Source organism: Physella acuta, unplaced genomic scaffold, assembly GCF_028476545.2.
Source record: "Physella acuta isolate Inbredline_101_S28 unplaced genomic scaffold, ASM2847654v3 ptg001326l, whole genome shotgun sequence".
Lineage (NCBI taxonomy): Eukaryota > Metazoa > Mollusca > Gastropoda > Physidae > Physella > Physella acuta.
The window spans coordinates 108,647-127,937 of NW_026732841.1; the positions used below are offsets into that span (position 1 = coordinate 108,647).

At 38.4% G+C, this 19,291-nt stretch overlaps 1 protein-coding gene across 4 annotated transcripts in view; it reads left to right on the forward strand.

Moving 5' to 3' along the window:
* The window catches only part of LOC131958406 (urease subunit alpha), a 39,694-nt gene extending 22,172 nt beyond the window's left edge, over window positions 1–17,522 (forward strand). For all 4 annotated transcript variants that reach the window (XM_059323420.1, XM_059323423.1, XM_059323421.1 and 1 more), the window contains 17 exons: window positions 1,818–1,923; window positions 3,260–3,340; window positions 4,222–4,308; window positions 5,115–5,240; window positions 6,541–6,603; window positions 7,899–8,107; window positions 8,855–8,977; window positions 9,482–9,563; window positions 10,716–10,846; window positions 11,021–11,134; window positions 11,849–11,963; window positions 14,185–14,274; window positions 14,403–14,501; window positions 15,652–15,751; window positions 16,768–16,874; window positions 17,097–17,220; window positions 17,341–17,522. In XM_059323420.1, the coding sequence (XP_059179403.1) occupies window positions 1,818–1,923; window positions 3,260–3,340; window positions 4,222–4,308; window positions 5,115–5,240; window positions 6,541–6,603; window positions 7,899–8,107; window positions 8,855–8,977; window positions 9,482–9,563; window positions 10,716–10,846; window positions 11,021–11,134; window positions 11,849–11,963; window positions 14,185–14,274; window positions 14,403–14,501; window positions 15,652–15,751; window positions 16,768–16,874; window positions 17,097–17,220; window positions 17,341–17,453 (1,870 nt within the window). In that variant the 3' untranslated portion in view covers window positions 17,454–17,522. The remainder of the gene's footprint in view (window positions 1–1,817; window positions 1,924–3,259; window positions 3,341–4,221; window positions 4,309–5,114; window positions 5,241–6,540; window positions 6,604–7,898; window positions 8,108–8,854; window positions 8,978–9,481; window positions 9,564–10,715; window positions 10,847–11,020; window positions 11,135–11,848; window positions 11,964–14,184; window positions 14,275–14,402; window positions 14,502–15,651; window positions 15,752–16,767; window positions 16,875–17,096; window positions 17,221–17,340) is intronic.
* Window positions 17,523–19,291: the final 1,769 nt, after the last annotated feature.

Genomic DNA, 19,291 nt, shown 5'->3' on the forward strand with positions numbered 1-19,291 from the left:
GATTTTCTCCTATTTTTTTTTTTTTTTTTTTTTTTTTTTTTGCTTGGCATTTTCTATCGCGACTTTATTTGATGCTTGCACTAATGCTGGTGAAAACTTCCAGTTCGATCAAGTTTCTGGCGTTTGCAAATAGCTTCTTACCGACGAAAGAACTCCAAATCTTTTTTGGTGTGTTCCGGTGGAGATTTCATAGATTCGTGACTGAGAACAACTTTGTACAGTGCGATTTGTTTCTTCTCTATTACATTTCCAGTGATGTTAATGAAGTCGAATTTCAAAAATTCTTCTAAATATTTATATTTTGTTTCAAATTACTAAAGTTTAGTATACCAGTTGGCGACCCCCCAGAAAGACCTTCGCGACCCCCAGGGGGGTCGCGACCCCCAGGTTGGGAACCCGTGTTTTAGACGAAGGGGATATGGTCTACTTTGGGGTAAGTAACCTCCCCCCCCATTTCTGTTAGGGGGGGGGAGGGTCCAAAACTTGCCAACAAACTCAATAAGAGTCTATTGCAATGTTTTATATATATTATAGTGTAATGATTTTCTTTCAGGAATGTCTGTCATTAGATATGTTATGTAAAATCTAGAATCTTATTTTTAAGAAAAAAAAATATATTTTGTCAGTGATTTTAAAGTCAGGCTTTAAATGTTAAAAAAGTCTTAAGATTTTAAAAAGGTCAGGTTTTAACTGTTAAAAAATCTGTCAAGATTTTAAAAAGGTTATGTTTTAACTGTAAAAAAATCTGTCAAGATTTTAAAAAGGTCAGGTTTTAACTGTAAAAAAATCTGTCAAGATTTTAAAAAGGTCAGGTTTTAACTGTTAAAAAATCTGTCAAGATTTTAAAAAGGTCAGGTTTTAACTGTTACAAAATCTGTCAAGATTTTAAATAGGTCATGTTTTAACTGTAAATAAACCGGGAGTGATATCCCCTAAACTTTCTCGAATATTCTTATATAACTTTGAATATAAACATGATTTTTAATTACTTAAACTTTTAAAAATAGAATAGAATCTCATAGAAAAAAGAATTGCGCACCAAGCGAACACAAAAAAAATATGCATAATAGTGTCCAACATTAGTACTTTATAAATTTACATGCGTTTTTTGAGAAATCGGAAATAGCGTAAATTAGTACTTCCGGTCAACGGAAATTACTCAAAATTTGACAGAAGGTAGAGAATTAGATCTTTTACTTACATGTGAAATTTCATTTATCTATCTGAAACAGTCCTCAAGTTATAGGCTTTTGATAAATTCAAAGTAGAAAAAGTACCACTTCCAGTTATCGGAAATCGCTCAAAAGTCGATACGGATCTACGATTTTGATAAAATACTTATATATGAAATTTCATCAACCTAGCTGTAACGGTACTCAAGTAATCGTGTTTACACACACACAGACACACAGACAGACAGACATACGGACAAGATTGCAAAATTATGTTTTTCCGTATCAGTGAGATGTAAAACGTCGAGATTTGTAAAAATCTCGATTTTTTTTTTGCACGATTACAAGACTTTCTCTATACTTCGTATATACGAGAAAGTAAAAATCTGTCAAGATTTTAAAAATGTCATGTTTTAACTGTAAAAAATCTGTCAAGATTTTAAAAAGGTCATGTTTGAACTGTTAAAAATCTGTCAAGATTTTAAAAAGGTCATGTTTAAACTGTTAAAAATCTGTCAAGATTTTAAAAAGGTCAGGTTTTAACTGTAAAAAATCTGTCAGGATTTTAAAAAGGTCAGGTTTTAACTGTAAAAAATCTGTCAGGATTTTAAAAAGGTCAGGTTTTAACTGTAAAAAATCTGTCAGGATTGTTCGCGGTGGAAACAATTTATGTGATGGGGAGATTAACAAGGACAACATAGACTGTGTGATGAAGAAAGTTTTGACCTTGAACTTCGGACATAAAAAACAGGTGGGTGGTGCGTTGTGTCACCTTGTGAATATTCTGGTACAAGCTGTTACCTCCTGCACTTGATGTTAGCAGAGGGAAAGGGTAAAGTTTGTGGCCTATAGTTCTAATGGAGGCCAACTTACAACTGCTCTTATAATTCTAATGGTGGCCAACTAACAACTGTTCTTATAATTCTAATGGTGGCCAACTTACAACTACTCTTATAATTCTAATGGAGGCCAACTTACAACTGCTCTTATAATTCTAATGGTGGCCAACTTACAACTACTCTTATAATTCTAATGGAGGCCAACTAACAACTGTTCTTATAATTCTAATTGCTGCCAACTTACATCTACTCTTATAATTCTAATGGAGGCCAACTAACAACTGCTCTTATAATTCTAATTGCTGCCAACTTACAACTGCTCTTATAATTCTAATGGAGGCCAACTTACATCTACTCTTATAATTCTAATGGAGGCCAACTAACAACTGCTCTTATAATTCTAATTGCTGCCAACTTACAACTGCTCTTATAATTCTAATTGCTGCCAACTTACAATTGCTCTTATAATTCTAATTGCTGCCAACTTACAACTGCTCTTAAAATTCTAATGGAGGCCAACTTACAACTGCTCTTATAATTCTAATTGCTGCCAACTTACAACTGCTCTTATAATTCTAATTGCTGCCAACTTACACCTGCTCTTAAAATTCTAATGGAGGCCAACTTACAACTGCTCTTATAATTCTAATTGCTGCCAACTTACAACTGCTCTTATAATTCTAATTGCTGCCAACTTACAACTGCTCTTATAATTCTAATTGCTGCCAACTTACAACTGCTCTTATAATTCTAATTGCTGCCAACTTACAACTGCTCTTATAATTCTAATTGCTGCCAACTTACACCTGCTCTTAAAATTCTAATGGAGGCCAACTTACAACTGCTCTTATAATTCTAATTGCTGCCAACTTACACCTGCTCTTAAAATTCTAATGGAGGCCAACTTACAACTGCTCTTATAATTCTAATTGCTGCCAACTTACAACTGCTCTTATAATTCTAATTGCTGCCAACTTACAACTGCTCTTATAATTCTAATTGCTGCCAACTTACAACTGCTCTTATAATTCTAATTGCTGCCAACTTACAACTGCTCTTATAATTCTAATTGCTGCCAACTTACACCTGCTCTTAAAATTCTAATGGAGGCCAACTTACAACTGCTCTTATAATTCTAATTGCTGCCAACTTACAACTGCTCTTATAATTCTAATTGCTGCCAACTTACAACTGCTCTTATAATTCTAATTGCTGCCAACTTACAACTGCTCTGGTCTAAACTTCCAGGAACTGATTGAAAAGGGTAAACCAGAGACAATGACACGTCATCTGTATGCCAACACCTTTGGTCCAACACTTGGTGATAAGGTCAGCTCATTGTGTGTGTGTGTCTGTGTGTGTGTGTGTGTTGGTCCAACACTTGGTGATAAGGTCAGCTCATTGTCTGTGTGTGTCTGTGTGTGTCTGTGTGTGTGTGTCTGTGTGTGTGTCTGTGTGTGTGTGTCTGTGTGTTGGTCCAACACTTGGTGATAAGGTCAGCTCATTGTGTGTGTGTCTGTGTGTGTGTGTGTGTCTGTGTGTGTGTGTCTGTGTGTGTGTCTGTGTGTGTGTGTCTGTGTGTTGGTCCAACACTTGGTGATAAGTTCAGCTCATTGTGTGTGTGTCTGTGTGTGTGTGTCTGTGTGTGTGTGTCTGTGTGTGTGTGTCTGTGTGTGTGTCTGTGTGTGTGTGTCTGTGTGTTGGTCCAACACTTGGTGATAAGGTCAGCTCATTGTGTGTGTGTCTGTGTGTGTGTGTCTGTGTTTTGGTCCAAAATTTGTTAAGGTGAGCTCGTTGTGTGTGTGTGTGTGTGTTGGTCCAACACTTGGTGATAAGGTGAGCTCATTGTGTGTGTGTCTGTGTGTGTGTGACTAGCTGATCTTAGTGTGTGTGTGTGTGTGTTGGTCCAACACTTGGTGATAAGGTGAGCTCATTGTGTGTGTGTCTGTGTGTGTGTGACTAGCTGATCTTAGTGTGTTGTGTCTGTGTGTGTGTGACTAGCTGATCTTAGTGTGTTGTGTGTGTGTGACTAGCAGATCTTAGTGTGTTGTGTGTGTGACTAGCTGACCTAAGTGTGTGTGTTGCAGGTACGGCTAGGTGACACAAGTGTGTTGTGTGTGTGTTGCAGGTACGGCTAGGTGACACAAGAGTGTTGTGTGTGTGTTGCAGGTACGGCTAGGTGACACGTGTGTGTTGTGTGTGTGTTGCAGGTACGACTAGGTGACACAAGTCTTCTGGTCGAAGTGGAGAAGGATTTTACAGTCTATGGGGACGAATGCAAATTTGGTGGTGGCAAGGTAAATTTTAGTTTTGGTGGTGGCGAGGTAAAGTTTAGTTTTGGTGGTGGCGAGGTAAAGTTTAGTTTTGGTGGTGGCAAGGTAAAGTTTGATGGTGGCGAGGTAAAGTTTAGTTTTGGTGGTGGCAAGGTAAAGTTTAGTTTTGGTGGTGGCGAGGTAAAGTTTAGTTTTGGTGGTGGCGAGGTAAAGTTTAGTTTTGGTGGTGGTAAGGTGAAGTTTGGTGGTGGCGAGGTAAAGTTTAGTTTTGGTGGTGGTAAGGTGAAGTTTGGTGGTGGCGAGGTAAAGTTTAGTTTTGGTGGTGGTAAGGTGAAGTTTGGTGGTGGCAAGGTAAAGTTTAGTTTTGGTGGTGGCAAGGTAAAGTTTAGTTTTGGTGGTGGCGAGGTAAAGTTTAGTTTTGGTGGTGGCGAGGTAAAGTTTAGTTTTGGTGGTGGCGAGGTAAAGTTTAGTTTTGGTGGTGGTAAGGTGAAGTTTGGTGGTGGCAAGGTAAAGTTTAGTTTTGGTGGTGGCAAGGTAAAGTTTAGTTTTGGTGGTGGCAAGGTAAAGTTTAGTTTTGGTGGTGGCGAGGTAAAGTTTAGTTTTGGTGGTGGCGAGGTAAAGTTTAGTTTTGGTGGTGGCGAGGTAAAATTTGGTTTTGGTGGTGGCGAGGTAAAGTTTAGTTTTGGTGGTGGCAAGGTAAAGTTTGGTGGTGGCAAGGTAAAGTTTGGTGGTGGCGAGGTAAAGTTTGGTGGTGGTGGTGGTGAGGTTAAGTCCCTCTCATCACTGCCAGAGTCACGTGACCTGCTCGTCCACTAATTTTCTGCCTGCAGGTGCTGAGAGATGGAATGGGTCAGGCATCAAGACTGGCCAGTGGTCAAGCTCTGGACACTGTCATCACTAATGTTTTAATCATTGATGCTGTCACTGGAATTGTCAAAGCTGATGTTGGCATCAAGGTATTTAAAAGGGTTGGGATACGGTGGGGGAGGAGGTGGGGTGGTGTGGGGGAGGGGGTGGGGTGATGTGTGGGAGGGGGTGGGGTGGTGTGGGGGAGGAGGTGGGGTGGTGTGGGGGATGAGGTGGGGTGGTGTGGGGGACGAGGTGGGGTGGTGTGGGGGAGGAGGTGGGGTGGTGTGGGGGAGGAGGTGGGGTGGTGTGGGGGAGGAGGTGGGGTGGTGTGGGGGTAGAGGATGTGAGAACACCACTGATCAGGTTTAGAGTTGTATTTACCATGTTAGAAGAAAGTTTGTCTTCAAAATAAAACTTGGTCTTTGTGGATGAAAACAGTTTGACCCCAGGACATTTGACCCCCAGGACACGTTTGACCCCAGGACACGTTTGACCCCAGGACATTTGACCCCAGGACACGTTTGACCCCAGGACACGTTTGACCCCAGGACACGTTTGACCCCAGGACATTTGACCCCCAGGACACGTTTGACCCCAGGACACGTTTGACCCCAGGACACGTTTGACCCCAGGACACGTTTGACCCCAGGACACATTTGACCCCCCAGGACACGTTTGACCCCAGGACGTTTGACCCCAGGACACGTTTGACCCCAGGACACGCTTGACCCCAGGACACGCTTGACCCCAGGACATTTGACCCCCAGGACACGTTTGACCCCAGGACACGTTTGACCCCAGGACACGTTTGACCCCCCAGGACACGGTTGACCCCAGGACATTTGACCCCCAGGACACGTTTGACCCCAGGACACGTTTGACCCCAGGACACGTTTGACCCCAGGACACGTTTGACCCCAGGACACATTTGACCCCCCAGGACACGGTTGACCCCCCAGGACACGTTTGACCCCAGGACACGTTTGACCCCAGGACACGTTTGACCCCAGGACACGTTTGACCCCAGGACACGTTTGACCCCAGGACACGTTTGACCCCAGGACACGTTTGACCCCAGGACACATTTGACCCCCCAGGACACGGTTGACCCCCCAGGACACGTTTGACCCCCCAGGACACGGTTGACCCCAGGACGGTTGACCCCAGGACATTTGACCCCCAGGACACGTTTGACCCCAGGACACGTTTGACCCCAGGACACGTTTGACCCCAGGACACATTTGACCCCCCAGGACACGGTTGACCCCCCAGGACACGTTTGACCCCAGGACACGTTTGACCCCAGGACACATTTGACCCCCCAGGACACGGTTGACCCCCCAGGACACGTTTGACCCCCCAGGACACGGTTGACCCCATCAACATTTACAATTTTTACTTTACTAGAATGGTCGAATAGCTGGCATTGGCAAGGCTGGGAACCCTGACGTCATGGAGGGAGTGGATAAGGTAAGTGACGTCATGGGGGAGTGGATAAGGTAAGTGACGTCATGGGGAGTGGATAAGGTAAGTGACGTCATGAGGGAGTGGATAAGGTAAGTGACGTCATGAGGGAGTGGATAAGGTAAGTGACGTCATGAGGGAGTGGATAAGGTAAGTGACGTCATGAGGGAGTGGATAAGGTAAGTGACGTCATGGAGGGAGTGGATAAGGTAAGTGACGTCATGAGGGAGTGGATAAGGTAAGTGACGTCATGAGGGAGTGGATAAGGTAAGTGACGTCATGAGGGAGTGGATAAGGTAAGTGACATCATGAGGGAGTGGATAAGGTAAGTGATGTCATGGAGGGAGTGGATAAGGCAAGTGACGTCATGGGGGAGTGGATAAGGTGACGTCATGGAGGGAGTGGATAAGGTAAGTGACGTCATGAGGGAGTGGATAAAGTAAGTGATGTCATGGAGGGAGTGGATAAGGAGAGATCACATCAATGAATGTCTTTTGATAATAAACTACTGTTAATTAAATAAGAGATAACCTGTGCTATTAAATAAGAGTTCAGATACCTTTTCTCCATTGAAATCCACCAAAAGAAGTCACCCTCTGACTCCCACCCCCCTCCCCAGGCAATTACCCTCTGTCAATTACCACCTCTCAATTACCCACTGGGCGATTACCTCCCCTCCCCCTAGCTAAAGATTCCTGACTCCAACTTTAGACATATATATTACCTCAAGCCTAACCTTAAGAAAAAGCCTAAACCTAAACTCAACCCCAACTCTAAACATTAGTTTAATCCTAACCCTGATATTAACACTAACTCAAACCTTAAACCTGACCCTAACCAGAGCCCTAGCACTAACCCTAACTGTCCCATTAGCTATGAGTGGGGAGGGGGGGTAATGTACTACTAGTGGGGGGGGGAGGGTAACCTTTTGGTCAATTAATAAAACACAACACATAATCTCAATAGCTACTTACACTACAACTTAGTTCTTAGGATTTAATTGCACACAAAGTAAGTGGATGACGTGAATAAAGTTCATGAAGTTAAGACTAAAGTAAGTGAATGACGAGAATAAAGTTCATGATGTTCAGACTAAAGTAAGTGGATGACGTGAATAAAGTTCATGAAGTTAAGACTAAAGTAAGTGAATGACGAGAATAAAGTTCATGATGTTCAGACTAAAGTAAGTGGATGACGTTAATAAAGTTCATGAAGTTAAGACTAAAGTAAGTGAATGACGTGAATAAAGTTCATGAAGTTAAGACTAAAGTAAGTGAATGCCGTGAACATGACTGTTTCAGAACCTGGTTGTTGGGACTGGCACAGAGGCCATCGCAGGTGAGGGTCTGATCCTGACAGCTGGTGCCCTGGACACCCACGTCCACTTCATCTGCCCCCAGATCATCAAGGAGGCCATCGCTTCTGGCACCACTACCTTGATTGGTGGGGGCACCGGCCCCGCTACTGGCACTAACGCCACTACCTGCTCGCCTGGGGCCAATCATATTAAGTAGGTCCAAATTTTAAAGCTGTTAAGTAGGTCACTTGTATTTCAAAAGTCAGTAGGCTCAATTATCTGGCAAAACCTGTTTTGAAATGATGGTAAACAGCTTCTTCCTGGAATCTCTTTGGGGGTCTCCCTGAAAAATGTCTCCCCCCCCCTCTGAACAAAGAATAGAATTAATATAGAAGAGAAATACTTTGACCAGTGTCCGCCCCTTGGCTCAGTCAAGTCATGTAAAGTTTTAGAAAGGTTCACTGAAATGTGCCAAAGCCATCAAACTAACCTGTTTCATGAGTCAACTGCTCACCACTTAATTACATACGCATGCTCTAAAATATTTGACCTTCAGACACATGGCTTAAAATATTTGACCTTCAGACACATGGCTTAAAATATTTGACCTTCAGACACATGGTCTAAAATATTTGACCTTCAGACACATGGTCTAAAATATTTGACCTTCAGACAAATGGCTTAAAATTTTGACCTTCAGACACATGGCTTAAAATATTTGACCTTCAGACAAATGGTCTAAAATAGTTGACCTTCAGACACATGGTCTAAAATATTTGACCTTCAGACACATGGTCTAAAATATTTGACCTTCAGACAAATGGCTTAAAATTTTGACCTTCAGACACATGGCTTAAAATATTTGACCTTCAGACAAATGGTCTAAAATAGTTGACCTTCAGACACATGGTCTAAAATATTTGACCTTCAGACACATGGCTTAAAATATTTGACCTTCAGACACATGATGCAAGCAACTGATGAGTTTCCCCTCAACTTTGGCTTCACTGGGAAGGGAAATACTTCCGACACAGAGAAAGTTCCAGATGAATTGTGGGAACAAATTGAAGCTGGAGCTATGGGGTAAGGGGTGGGGAGGGGTTTGATTTCTAAACCATGTACCTGCATAAAATCTGATGTGAATTTAGGAATTTTAGTTTCCTTAAATTTTCAATTTTGGTTTAAATTTCCAGTTTTTATTTTCTTCTTTAAATTTCCAGTTTTTATTTTCTTCTTTAAATTTCCAGTTTTTATTTTCTTCTTTAAATTTCCAGTTTTTATTTTCTTCTTTAAATTTCCAGTTTTTATTTTCTTCTTTAAATTTCCAGTTTTTATTTTCTTCTTTAAATTTCCAGTTTTTATTTTCTTCTTTAAATTTCCAGTTTTTATTTTCTTCTTTAAATTTCCAGTTTTTATTTTCTTCTTTAAATTTCCAGTTTTTATTTTCTTCTTTAAATTTCCAGTTTTTATTTTCTTCTTTAAATTTCCAGTTTTTATTTTCTTCTTTAAATTTCCAGTTTTTATTTTCTTCTTTAAATTTCCAGTTTTTATTTTCTTCTTTAAATTTCCAGTTTTTATTTTCTCTAGGCTAAAACTCCATGAGGACTGGGGCAGCACACCTGCGGCTATTGATGCATGTCTAAATGCAGCAGAGAAGGCAGACATACAGGTAAGAGAAGGCAGACATGCAAATTTTACCTCACAAAATGTCTGAATCTCCCATTGTGCAGGTGATGATACAGATACTAAAATTGTGCAGGTGATGATACATACAGATACTAAAATTGTGCAGGTGATGATACAGATACTAAAATTGTGCAGGTGATGATACAGATACTAAAATTGTGCAGGTGATGATACATACAGATACTAAAATTGTGCAGGTGATGATACATACAGATACTAAAATTGTGCAGGTGATGATACATACAGATACTAAAATTGTGCAGGTGATGATACATACAGATACTAAAATTGTGCAGGTGATGATACAGATACTAAAATTGTGCAGGTGATGATACAGATACTAAAATTGTGCAGGTGATGATACATACAGATACTAAAATTGTGCAGGTGATGATACAGATACTAAAATTGTGCAAGTGATGATACATACAGATACTAAAATTGTGCAGGTGATGATACAGATACTAAAATTGTGCAGGTGATGATACATACAGATACTAAAATTGTGCAGGTGATGATACATACAGATACTAAAATTGTGCAGGTGATGATACAGATACTAAAATTGTGCAGGTGATGATACATACAGATACTAAAATTGTGCAGGTGATGATACAGATACTAAAATTGTGCAGGTGATGATACATACAGATACTAAAATTGTGCAGGTGATGATACATACAGATACTAAAATTGTGCAGGTGATGATACATACAGATACTAAAATTGTGCAGGTGATGATACATACAGATACTAAAATTGTGCAGGTGATGATACAGATACTAAAATTGTGCAGGTGATGATACAGATACTAAAATTGTGCAGGTGATAATACATACAGATACTAAAATTGTGCAGGTGATGATACATACAGATACTAAAATTGTGCAGGTGATGATACATACAGATACTAAAATTGTGCAGGTGATGATACAGATACTAAAATTGTGCAGGTGATGATACATACAGATACTAAAATTATGCAGGTGATGATACATACAGATACTAAAATTGTGCAGGTGATGATACAGATACTAAAATTGTGCAGGTGATGATACAGATACTAAAATTGTGCAGGTGATGATACAGATACTAAAATTGTGCAGGTGATGATACAGATACTAAAATTGTGCAGGTGATGATACATACAGATACTCTAAATGAATCTTCTTGTGTGGAGCACACAATTGAAACCTTCAAGGGGAGAGCAATCCACACCTACCACACAGAAGGCGCTGGTGGTGGCCACGCCCCTGATATCATCAGGTAGATCAACTTTTCCATCGTATGGGCTTAAGAACATGGGTTCAACATTTTTATTCATTGAAATTGTTCCTTGTTTTTGTTCAATGAAATTGTTCCATGTTTTTATCCAATGTAATTGTTCCATGTATTTATTCAATGAAATTGTTCCATGTTTTTAACTGAATCTTGAAACAGAGTGTGCGGTATCAATCAAGTGCTGCCTTCATCCACCAACCCCACCCGCCCCTACACTGTCAACACATTGGACGAGCATCTGGACATGCTCATGGTGTGTCATCATCTGGACAAGTGAGTTCAAAGGTCAACCCTAGTTGGGTTCAGAGGTCAAGTCTAGTGAGGGCAAGCTAAACCTACTTTAATAATCTCTAACATCCAAATCCACTAAAAACAAACTTTTTATCTCTAGACAAAAAAATAAAAGCCTAGGTTGCTCAAATATTTGAGATTTTATTAGTGTTCAACCCTTTTATAATAGCTGAAGGAAGAAGTTTTTGATACTTACATTTTTTTTGTTTTATTTTCTACTTTTTAGTTTAAATAAATTGTAAGCGTAATATATTAGGTCAACATTTCTGTTTTAAAACAACTAGAATCTGATTTATTCTTACCATTTCAACTGTACTTAAATAAGTTAAGCAATGATTGTCTTGTGATGTGTTTTTCTGTGAACACCTTATCGATCATCTGATTGTTACTGTTTTGTTATCTCCCCTTTTGTTAATGAATAATAATAGTCATCTTTAAATTGATGAAAATCACTAACATTCCATCTAGATTGTAAATGATTTATTCATTTATTAGTCTATTAATAGAAATGGGTCAAAGATTTGATCTTAAACCCAATGACAAACATTGTAACAAAATAAAAGCTTCTAAAGTAGTTACAATTTTAGTAACAATATTTGGTAAAGTTGTGACAATATTTGGTAAAGTTGTGACAATATTTGGTAAAGTTGTGACAATATCTTTTAACTTGAATTCAATTAACTCCGCCCCCTACAGAAATTTAAAAGAAGACGTGGCATTTGCGGAGTCCAGAATCCGTGCGGAGACCATAGCAGCAGAAGACATTTTACATGACCTTGGTGCCATTAGCATAATGGGGTCGGACTCGCAGGTTTGGATTTGATTGGTTACATTTTACAAGCACTTGATTGGTTACATTTTACAAGCACTTGATTGGTTACATTTTACAAGCACTTGATTGGTTACATTTTACAAGCACTTGATTGGTTACATTTTACAAGCACTTGATTGGTTACATTTTACAAGCACTTGATTGGTTACTGCCTACATTTTACAAGCACTTGATTGGTTACTGCCTACATTTTACAAGCACATGATTGGTTACTGCCTACATTTTACAAGCACATGATTGGTTACTGCCTACATTTTACAAGCACTTGATTGGTTACTGCCTACATTTTACAAGCACTTGATTGGTTACGGCCTACATTTTACAAGCACTTGATTGGCTACGGCCTACATTTTACAAGCACTTGATTGGTTACTGCCTACATTTTACAAGCACTTGATTGGTTACTGCCTACATTTTACAAGCACTTGATTGGTTACTGCCTACATTTTACAAGCACTTGATTGGTTACTGCCTACATTTTACAAGCACTTGATTGGCTACTGCCTACATTTTACAAGCACTTGATTGGCTACTGCCTACATTTTACAAGCACTTGATTGGTTACTGCCTACATTTTACAAGCACTTGATTGGTTACTGCCTACATTTTACAAGCACTTGATTGGTTACTGCCTACATTTTACAAGCACTTGATTGGCTACTGCCTACATTTTACAAGCACTTGATTGGTTACTGCCTACATTTTACAAGCACTTGATTGGTTACTGCCTACATTTTACAAGCACTTGATTGGTTACTGCCTACATTTTACAAGCACTTGATTGGCTACTGCCTACATTTTACAAGCAATTGATTGGTTACTGCCTACATTTTACAAGCACTTGATTGGTTACTGCCTACATTTTACAAGCACTTGATTGGTTACTGCCTACATTTTACAAGCACATGATTGGTTACTGCCTACATTTTACAAGCACTTGATTGGTTACTGCCTACATTTTACAAGCACTTGATTGGTTACGGCCTACATTTTACAAGCACTTGATTGGTTACGGCCTACATTTTACAAGCACTTGATTGGTTACGGCCTACATTTTACAAGCACTTGATTGGTTACTGCCTACATTTCATTTTACAAGCACTTGATTGGCTACTGCCTACATTTTACAAGCACTTGATTGGTTACTGCCTACATTTTACAAGCACTTGATTGGCTACTGCCTACATTTTACAAGCACTTGATTGGCTACTGCCTACATTTTACAAGCACTTGATTGGTTACTGCCTACATTTTACAAGCACTTGATTGGTTACTGCCTACATTTCATTTTACAAGCACTTGATTGGCTACTGCCTACATTTCATTTTACAAGCACTTGATTGGCTACTGCCTACATTTTACAAGCACTTGATTGGTTACTGCCTACATTTTACAAGCACTTGATTGGCTACTGCCTACATTTTACAAGCACTTGATTGGCTACTGCCTACATTTTACAAGCACTTGATTGGTTACTGCCTACATTTTACACGCACTTGATTGGTTACTGCCTACATTTCATTTTACAAGCACTTGATTGGCTACTGCCTACATTTTACAAGCACTTGATTGGTTACTGCCTACATTTTACAAGCACTTGATTGGCTACTGCCTACATTTTACAAGCACTTGATTGGCTACTGCCTACATTTTACAAGCACTTGATTGGTTACTGCCTACATTTTACAAGCACTTGATTGGTTACTGCCTACATTTTACAAGCACTTGATTGGTTACTGCCTACATTTTACAAGCACTTGATTGGTTACTGCCTACATTTTACAAGCACTTGATTGGTTACGGCCTACATTTTACAAGCACTTGATTGGTTACTGCCTACATTTTACAAGCACTTGATTGGTTACTGCCTACATTTTACAAGCACTTGATTGGTTACTGCCTACATTTTACAAGCACTTGATTGGTTACTGCCTACATTTTACAAGCACTTGATTGGTTACTGCCTACATTTTACAAGCACTTGATTGGTTACTGCCTACATTTTACAAGCACTTGATTGGTTACTGCCTACATTTTACAAGCACTTGATTGGTTACTGCCTACATTTTACAAGCAATTGATTGGTTACTGCCTACATTTTACAAGCACTTGATTGGTTACTGCCTACATTTTACAAGCACTTGATTGGTTACTGCTGTGTTTACAGAAAGATAGACCTATTTTATTATTTTTTATACAGGCAATGGGCCGTGTAGGGGAGGTAATAACAAGAACTTGGCAGACGGCTGACAAAATGAAGTTATTCAGGGGCAAACTAACAAGTGAAAAGGTGCACTTGTCTTTCACTTTTAGGATCTAGTTTTCATCCAGTTTTTTTTTTTAATTTATTTCAAAAGTCTAAAATACAAAACTGTTATTTAAAAACTCTAACAAATATTTTTTAAAATTTCTTTCTAGGGAGACAATGACAACATGAGAGTGAAAAGATTTATTGCTAAATATACAATTAACCCAGCCATTGCGCATGGAGTCTCAGAGCTAGTAGGATCAGTTTCTGTAAGTCTTCATTCTAGCAAAAAACACAGTAAGTCACCATCCTAGCACAAAACACAGTAAGTCTTTATCCTAACACAAAACACTGTAAGTCTTTATCCTAACACAAAACACTGTAAGTCACCATTCTAGCACAAAACACTGTAAGTCTTTATCCTAGCACAAAACACGGTAAGTCTTTATCCTAGCACAAAACACTGTAAGTCTTTATCCTAGGACAAAACACAGTAAGTCTTCATTCTAGCACACAAAAAAAAACAAATACAACAAAGCAGACTGTATGGCACTAGCTTGGATGTAAGACTGATAAAATATTTTTAACTGCTCATCTGACATAGATCAAATATTTTTAACTGCTCATCTGACAAAGATCAAATATTTTCAACTGCTCATCTGACAAAGATCAAATATTTTCAACTGTTCATCTGACAAAGATCAAATATTTTCAACTGCTCATCTGACAAAGATCAAATATTTTCAACTGCTCATCTGACAAAGATCAAATATTTTCAACTGCTCATCTGACAAAGATCAAATATTTTTAACTGCTCATCTGACAAAGATCAAATATTTTCAACTGCTCCTCTGACAAAGATCAAATATTTTCAACTGCTCATCTGACAAAGATCAAATATTTTCAACTGCTCATCTGACAAAGATCAAATATTTTCAACTGCTCATCTGACAAAGATCAAATATTTTCAACTGCTCATCTGACAAAGATCAAATATTTTTAACTGCTCATCTGACCAAGATCAAATATTTTCAACTGCTCATCTGACAAAGATCAAATATTTTTAACTGCTCATCTGACAAAGATCAAATATTTTTAACTGCTCATCTGACAAAGATCAAATATTTTCAACTGCTCATCTGACAAAGATCAAATATTTTTAACTGCTCATCTGACAAAGATCAAATATTTTCAACTGCTCATCTGACAAAGATCAAATATTTTCAACTGCTCATCTGACAAAGATCAAATATTTTCAACTGCTGATCTGACAAAGATCAAATATTTTTAACTGCTCATCTGACAAAGATCAAATATTTTCAACTGCTCATCTGACAAAGATCAAATATTTTCAACTGCTCATCTGACAATGATCAAATATTTTTAACTGCTCATCTGACAAAGATCAAATATTTTCAGGAAGACAAACTGGCAGATTTAGTCCTCTGGAATCCTGCATATTTTGGTGCCAAGCCTGACCTCATTTTAAAAGGAGGTCAAATAGCCTGGGCTCAGATGGGTAATCAATGTCTTAATTAAGTTCTCTTAATTAAGTTCTCTTAATGATATGTCTTAATTAGGTTCTCTTAATGATATGTCTTAATTAACTTCTCTTAATGATATGTCTTAATTAAGTTCTCTTGATGATATGTCTTAATTAAGTTCTCTTAATTTTTAATGATATGTCTTTATTAAGTTCTCTTAATGAAGTTCTCTTAATGATATGTCTTAATTAAGTTCTCTTAATGATATGTCTTAATTAAGTTCTCTTAATGATATGTCTTAATTAAGTTCTCTTGATGATATGTCTTAATTAAGTTCTCTTAATTTTTAATGATATGTCTTTATTAAGTTCTCTTAATGATATGATAATAAAGTGGTTAATTACTTTATAACTATGGAAACACCTCAACTCCACAACTCCTAAAGGAGGGGGGGTAGGGGGGGGGGGGGGTAGGAGGACAACATTTCATGTTCCAACAGATGACCAGAGTGTTGTCCACATGTTGTACTGATCCAACTGTAAGGTTGTTGTACTGATCCAACTGTCAGGTTGTTGTACTGATCCAACTGTCAGGTTGTTGTACTGATCCAACTGTCAGGTTGTTGTACTGATCCAACTGTCAGGTTGTTGTACTGATCCAACTGTCAGGTTGTTGTACTGATCCAACTGTCAGGTTGTTGTACTGATCCAACTGTCAGGTTGTTGTACTGATCCAACTGTCAGGTTGTTGTACTGATCCAACTGTCAGGTTGTTGTACTGATCCAACTGTCAGGTTGTTGTACTGATCCAACTGTCAGGTTGTTGTACTGATCCAACTGTCAGGTTGTTGTACTGATCCAACTGTACTGTTCTATGACCCCTGATATTGACTGGTAGGTCTCTATGACCCCTGATATTGACTGGTAGGTCTCTATGACCCCTGATATTGACTGGTAGTTCTATGACCCCTGCTATTGACTGGTAGGTCTATGACCCCTGATATTGACTGGTAGGTCTATGACCCCTGCTATATGACCCCTTCTATTGACAGGTCTGGCCAACGCCTCCATCCCCACCCCTGAGCCCGTCAGACAAAGAAAAATGTTCGGAGCTTACGGCAAGGCTGTTGGACCTCAGTCGTACGTTTTTGTCAACAAGGTCAGGTCAATGTTTAACTTTTGTGACAAGGTCAAGTTTAATATCAATCATTTTCCTAACTTGACTGTTTGCATAAAAATGCTGGGTTTGCTGTCATGTTACTTTTTTCCACCAATTTCCCAAAGATTAGAATAGTTTTAACACTTGTACACAAACCAACATTTCAATATTTTCATTCACTCTTCTTTAAGTTTAACCCAAAAATTATTTTTAAAAAACTAGGTGGCCATTGAGGGTGGAAAACTTGAGAATTATGGGATATCCAAACAGTTTTATCCTGTATCCAACTGTAGGAACATTGGCAAGTCAGACATGATATTCAATGACTTTTGTCCAAACCTGGAAGGTAAAAATCTGGCATGTTTACTTTCATGCAATCAATTAATTGTATCAAATTGACCATTTTAAATGTTACCAAAATCAATTTAATGTTTTAAAAATTGATCCTCCTTTGTATTTCATTCAGTGGACCCGCAGAGTTACTCTGTCAAAGTTTCAAACGGCAAGAAGATGACGGAACTTCTTACCTGTCCCCCTGCTGACAGGCTGTCTCTGGCACAGAGATACTTCCTGTTTTAAGACAGCTGAGACAGAGACTTCCTGTTTTAAGACAGCTGAGACAGAGACTTCCTGTTTTAAGACAGCTGAGACTGAGACTTCCTGTTTTAAGACAGCTGAGACAGAGACTTCCTGTTTTAAGACAGCTGAGACTGAGACTTCCTGTTTTAAGACAGCTGAGACAGAGACTTCCTGTTTTAAGACAGCTGAGACAGAGACTTCCTGTTTTAAGACAGCTGAGACAGAGACTTCCTGTTTTAAGACAGCTGAGACTGAGACTTCCTGTTTTAAGACAGCTGAGACAGAGACTTCCTGTTTTAAGACAGCTGAGACAGAGACTTCCTGTTTTAAGACAGCTGAGACAGAGACTTCCTGTTTTAAGACAGCTGAGACAGAGACTTCCTGTTTTAAGACAGCTGAGACAGAGACTTCCTGTTTTAAGACAGCTGAGACAGAGACTTCCTGTTTTAAGACAGCTGAGACAGAGACTTCCTGTTTTAAGACAGCTGAGACAGAGATACTTCCTGTTTTAAGACAGCTGAGACAGAGACTTCCTGTTTTAAGACAGCTGAGACAGAGATACTTCCTGTTTTAAGACAGCTGAGACAGAGACTTCCTGTTTTAAGACAGCTGAGACAGAGACTTCCTGTTTTAAGACAGCTGAGACAGAGATACTTCCTGTTTTAAGACAGCTGAGACAGAGACTTCCTGTTTTAAGACAGCTGAGACAGAGACTTCCTGTTTTAAGACAGCTGAGACAGAGACAGCTATACATTATTGCCTGTTTTAAGATAGCTCAAACTTTGAATAAATGATCAAGATTGTTCTCTCAATCATATTCTGATGTAGATTGAACATCTCCTGCATGCAGTGTTAAACAAATATACACCATTGTAAATACTAAGCATGCATTTGAGAGAGAAATTATTTAAATGGTTAATTAATTTTTTTTAAAGTAAAACCTTTGAAATATAATTCTTTACCTAGAAATCTAGGAGGTATCGCCAATTTCTAAAAATAAAAATTAACTTTTGCAATTTGACAACTTGTGTTTCATTAGGCCTAAACACCTGATTAAATAGGTTGGACATCCACACTATAAGCAATAGATTGGACATCCACACTATAAGCAATAGATTGGACATCCACACTATAAGCAATAGATTGGACATCCACATCAATAGATTGGACATCCACACTATAAGCAATAGATTGGACATCCTTTGGGTTGACCATAAATACACACACAATGTTGTTAACTTAGGGAATTGACCAGAGGCATAAATAGGTTTTTGGGCTAGGGGGAGCGGAGAGTTGAGAAAAAACACCATATATATGTAATTTATATATATTAAAACACCATATATATGTAATTTATATATATTAAAACACCATATATATGTAATTTATATATATTAAAACACCATATATATGTAATTTATATATATTAAAACACCATATATATGTAATTTATATATATTAAAACACCATATATATGTAATTTATATATATTATTTACTAGCTGTGTGTCATTGCTTTGCTACGGTGAAAAATACATTGAAACATTCTGCAGTAAACAAAACACAGACAACACGTAAAATACATTGAAACATTCTGCAGAAAACAAAACAGACAACACAATTCTACACAATTTTCAAATAGGTGAGAAAATTAAACCATCTGATATTTGATTATGCCACTTGCAAAACCTGCTAAGTTCACGTTTTGAAAAAAAAAATAAGGTGCTGTTTTTATAGAGGTAATTTAAGTAGAATATTACTTTTGTTAAAAAAAGGTAGACACTATACATTAAAGATTTCAGCCTTCATATCATATAAATGATCAGACATCAAGTGATT